The sequence below is a fragment of the Rhyacophila brunnea genome, unplaced genomic scaffold (genome assembly GCF_057557595.1).
Source record: "Rhyacophila brunnea isolate RB1 unplaced genomic scaffold, BYU_Rbru_1.0 scaffold_14, whole genome shotgun sequence".
In the NCBI taxonomy this organism is placed as follows: Eukaryota; Metazoa; Arthropoda; class Insecta; order Trichoptera; family Rhyacophilidae; genus Rhyacophila; species Rhyacophila brunnea.
In genome coordinates, this window is record NW_028232796.1 from 30,932,878 (window position 1) to 30,938,584 (window position 5,707).

The 5,707-nt window shown below is 35.4% G+C and overlaps 1 protein-coding gene across 1 annotated transcript; it reads right to left on the bottom strand.

Moving 5' to 3' along the window:
- Positions 1 to 361: 361 nt before the first annotated feature.
- Positions 362 to 4,840, bottom strand: LOC147075848 (cuticle protein 76-like). Its single transcript, XM_085942383.1, has 2 exons — positions 4,829 to 4,840; positions 362 to 847 (listed from the first exon to the last, which is right to left on the bottom strand). The coding sequence occupies exons 1-2, from the start codon at positions 4,838 to 4,840 to the stop codon at positions 362 to 364; spliced, it is 498 nt and encodes a 165-aa protein (XP_085798509.1).
- Between the last annotated feature and the right edge of the window lie 867 nt (positions 4,841 to 5,707).

Sequence of the window (5,707 nt, forward strand, 5' to 3'; positions counted from 1 at the left end):
TTGAAACGAGGATGGCCATACACAAGAAGAAAATATTATGAAAGGAATTATGGTACTTAAGACAATAAATCAAATTGGTGTAGGTATTTCTATTATTTTCAAAGACTTTTTAATATCAAACTGTTTACGTAGACTAAAAAGAATATTGTTATTTTTATGAACCTTGTATTTGAGCAATTTACTTATTGACATAATTACAGATTATTGTATTTTATCAAACATTCAATTCTTTCTTAAGTCAGGTTATTTTTTAATTTGTATGTAACGAATCATGATCGGTATGATGTTACCGATAATTTAGAATGGCACTTTATTTTTTGCAAGCATCAATTGTGCGTGGTGATAATTTATTTTAAATTATTCACCAAGCATAGTTGAAACCTAAACCATTGCTGTAAGTCATATGAGCGACGGCTGGGGCTGCAGAATACGCAACACCAAGAAGTGCTGGTGATCCTACAACCTTAGGAACGATAGCGGGGGCGGCATATCCATGAGCAATGGCTGGGGCAGCATATCCATGGGCAAAAGCTGGGGCAGCATATCCAGCATAAGCTGGGGCGGCTATTCCATGTCCATAAGCGTAAGGAGCTGCGGCGTATCCTGGGTTGCTGACTCTCACGTCTGATTTACGTACGCTGGAGAAGGGGGTATCGATCGACTTGGAGTAGGTGGATACTTGGCCGAGGTTTCCGTAGCTTCTGAGGATATTGCTGTGCTGTGATGTGATTGCTGGGGCTGCAGCATAGGCGTGACCAGCGTAGGCAGGGGCTGCGTAAGCTGGGGCTCCATAACCTATGGGGAAGGCGGCGTTGGCGCATGCCACGAGGGCTAGGAGAATGCAGATCTGTAACAATATGGTTTAGATTAAAGCTTTAAAGAAACTAAAAATGAGCGTCCGTTATTTGAAAAAAAGACATAATATCTCATTCCTTCTTTTTTATTATATTGGTTTGTATAACAATAATAAAATAAAATTAATGCAAGAAATTTTTAGTAAATTGAAAATGAATACTTTTTTCATTGCTTCCATAATCCGACGCAAAAGCTCTTCAATACAATATATATACTATTATAATTAATTTAGGAGTGATAACTTCAAACATAGACAGTGACGTCCCTAGACAAAATGCTGCCCCTATGTAGCGCCAAAATGCCACCTCATTTTTTTATACAGTATTTTTATCATCCTTTCATGAGTCTAATATATAATAAATGTGTTGTATAGATACGAGGGTGGGTCAATAAGTCCTTAGAAAAGCCGACAGGTGGCGCGACTAGTACTGTAAGCGGTTTGTTTTCATGCAGCGGCACTACCGATTCAGTATGCTGCGAAGTTTCAATCAGATTGGTCGGGTTGTTGTGTGTTTCTCGTACATTTAAAAAAAAAATTGCTTGTGGAAAATGGAAAAATGGAAAATGGAGAAAATTGAGTTTAGAGCTGTTATTAAACATTTTAATATAAAAGGGTTAACAGCAAAGGAAATAAAAAATGAGTTGGATTTAGTTCACGGCATATCTGCTCCTTCACTTGCAACTATTTATAACTGGTTAAATGAATTTAAACGTGGTCGTACATCAACAAAGGATGAACCACGCTCAGGACGTCCTGTAGAGGTGACTACACCAGAAATGATCAATAAAATCCACGATATGGTGTTAAGTGACCGAAGATTAAAGTTGAGTGAGATAATTGAGGTTACAGGGATCTCAAAAGGTAGCGTCATTTCTATTTTACATGACAAATTGGGCATGAAAAATATTTCTGCAAGATGGGTGCCGCGTTTGCTCACAGTCGACAATAAACGCAATAGGGTGGTGGCCTCTAAAGCCCTGTTGTCGCTCATGCAACGCAATCCGGATGAATTTTTTCGTCGCTTTCTGACTGTATATGAAACATGGATACACCACTATACTCCCGAGACGAAAGAACAGTCAAAGCAGTGGATTGCGAAGGCAAACCATGTCCAAAGAAGGCGAAAACCGTAAAATCAGCTGGTAAGGTTATGGCTACTGTATTTTGGGATGCACGTGAAATTATTTTCGTTGACTATTTGGAAAAAGGAAAAACAATAACAGGGGATTATTATGCATCTTTATTGGACCAGCTAAAAAACAAAATTGAAGAAAAACGGCCTCATTTAAACAGGAAAAAAATCCTCTTTCATCAGGACAATGCCCGTGTTCACACATGTTTACGATCAATGGCTAAAATTGAAGAATTGAAGTTCGAATTGGTCGACCACCCACCGTATTCGCCAGATTTAGCCCCCAGTGACTTTTTCCTTTTCCCAAACTTAAAAAAATGGCTAAGTGGACAACGTTTTTTTTTCAAATGAAGAAGTCATCGATCGGACAAATGCTTATTTTGAGGACCTTCCGAAAACTTATTTTTCTGACGGTTTAAAAAAAATTGAGAAACGTCTAACCAGGTGTATTGAGCTCCAAGGAGATTATGTTGAGAAATAAAAAAAAAATACAAAAATAAAAACTGTTTTAATGCTTTTTTCTAAGGAATTATTGACCCACCCTCGTACATTACTAACAAAATATCAGACTAATTATTCACAAATCTGCACGTGTTGTTTCTGGTCTCCAAGGACGTCGAATGGCAATGGAAGTAAACTAGATATCGCGAACCCGACAAAACCAGTGAGCTGAATTGTTTAATATAAAGATATTTTCATTACCTATTACTAAGTTTAGGTAGCTATATTATATTCCAAATTATTATCCTCGATTTGCCGCCCTTCTAGTAACTGCCGCCCCCAAGCGACGCTCAATCTGCCTACCCTCACGAGACGTCACTGAACATAGAGTCACCACACAACTAACTAATTTTTTTATTAATGACGCTATCAATCTGATCTCTTCACACATAAATTCATCGTGGACGCTTTCAAGATGAAAATGTAAAAAAACACGAATCTACCTTTCGCGATAACGTTACATTCGTGATCGACGTTTTATGAGGAATGTAGGGCTTCGATGCGGGGGGTGGGGCGGAGTGCTGAAGGAGGCCAGGGTGCAAATCTCTCGATGAGAGTCAGAACATCCTAATGGAGGATTCTGTCGCGAAAGATGGTTTGAGACCGACCCCCACAAGTAATATTACATATTATACTTTCAACAAACGATCAAACTTGACAGGTAGGTACCAAAGAAGTGATCATAACACAAATAATTACAAGATAAAAAGAACTTTTTATAAACAACGTTTTTAAATTTTCTGTTGAATCATATAAACTTGACTTGACTAGCTTAAACGATCAAAAAAATTGTGCTTAATAGAAATAATACTTAAATGTCATTTTCACATGTCATATTGATTTCCATAGTAACGCACGTGTATATTATAATTTAGTTGCTAGGACCCCAGATCCCTAGCAACTAATAATGGTGTCGAAATAACTTTTCATACAAAATAGAATTAACTGAAAATGAATTCAATTCTACTTAAAGATGGCTAAAAGTATTAAAAAATGCATTGGCTTCGTGTTCTGATATATTCTAAAAGTTTCAAATGTCTAGCTAGTCGGGAAGTTAGTTAAAAATCGATCGCAAGATTTGTACCGGACAAAGAACCACCAGACAAATAAGAATACGAGCTAAGAAAAACGTTGTAAAATGAGAAGCTTAAAAACCGTTTACTTACGTTATGATGATGCGTATATTTAATGTGTAAGTGCATTCATTTATTTATGAATAAATAATATTCATTCGACTGTCGCAATATGTTTTTGGTTATAAAATAAAAATAAATCTACACACAATACATTTTTAACTGTATTTTATTCAAAGCTCAGAGAGGATTATGAAAACATACATTTTTTACCAATCGAGCAAAACATTTCAAATAATAGTGTTTCCAGATGAAAAAAGAAGCGTTGCATTCGTTGGTTCGTGGAAACTAAAATACTTTTTCCGCTATGCTACGTAATTCTGTTAAACCAATATAACTCTCTGCGAATGTTCATAGTTTTTTATGTCTAACTCGACAACATAAACACTATAACAGAACTTTGCATATTTACATTGTCCTACAACCAATATAAAGAGAAGTTTTTAGCATTATGAGTAAATTTAATAAAACTTTGGCATTATAAAGGGGGTATTTCAGATATATAAATAAGTTATCCTTTATTTTAGTATTATTAAAGTCGTGATTTCGACACCTCAAACTATATTATGATATCTAGCTACCTACCTCTCGTACATGTGGTGATGGAAACTAATACAATATATTTATTAAAACTCTCACAGTTGTTTACTATCGTTTATTATGATTTAAAATGAAAATCAATCAAAATATATTCTTTGCGATCGCTACCATTTACCTGTATGAGTTTAAGGAACAAAGAGATTAATGTCAGGCCTGCCTTGTCCATATTCGTGTCTGGAAATTTGTACGTACGCAGTTCGCCGTATCACACTTCACCGTGAAATGTTATATCGGAAATATATGGTAGTATATTAAAAACCGTCCAATCTCTATGGGTAGGTATAGTACTATAAGATAAAATAGATAAAATGCATGTCTAAATAAAACACGGTTCTTGTCGGCTTACAGGAAGCCAGCGACAAACAAATTTTGAAAATAGCCGATATATTGGATTATTTGTTAGGTTAGAATAACTACCATCAGAAATCGCAATGTATTGCCGAATTTGTTTAGATTTGTATAGAAATAAAAAAATGCATAGTTTCCACAACATATATTATCATAGCCGTATGATAATAGTGTGTGTACTTTATATATAATGTTCTATCGTTTTAAATATGATAAAATGGAACCCTACTGAGTGAATATCAATAATAAATTTCTTACCTTGGTCGCCATATTTAAATATTTTTCTTCGCTGACAAGACGTGTGACAAACAAACAGTGAAACTTAATCTCGTCACACAATGACGGCTGTTTTATAGTAAGCCCCGCCCTATCAGAAGTACCTACATACCTAATAACACTTACCTTACTTTTAAACTATATAAGTATATAGATGTTATTATTTTAGTTTAGTACCTATTACTTACCTATCTGCCACATATCAATGGCCATTAAAACACACTGGGTGGATTTTCTGTATGCCATTAACACCGCCCTAGGCTGTGTGGTTTATTTGAAGGCGGATAAATATGTGTGTCAACCCTTTCAATTTCGGATTAAAATATTAATAATTCTTACAAAATCACTCACGACTAACAATGTCCACGTATTTATTTTGTAAAGGTCCTATACAACATACACTTAGCATAGGAATCAGGAAATGACAGATCACTCGCCAAAATGATACCATCCACGAAGTTATTATAACAAGCGTAATGAAACATAAAATCTACATCAATCACGTCAAGACTCCTCGCGAAGAAAATAGAATTACAGCCGTATAAACTTATCAAAATAATGGATGAGGGAGCCACTGTTGAAAACTACCCGATGAAGACTCCCAACTGGACAGAATCTGACATTCGAATGACGTTTTCAAATGGCGTTCATGTGTTAGTTCGTACTTCCATTTTGACTGTTCTTTAGATATGTTTGTAGAACTGTACAATTATATTGGTCCATGGATCCGATCACTGAGACCTATGTAATAGAATATTTATTTTGATTAGATACAGAGTTTGTGATTTCTTGACTTTTCTCATTTATCGATAATTCTCTAAATCCAGATTTGTTTTCTCGAGAATTCTTGAGATTCTCTAT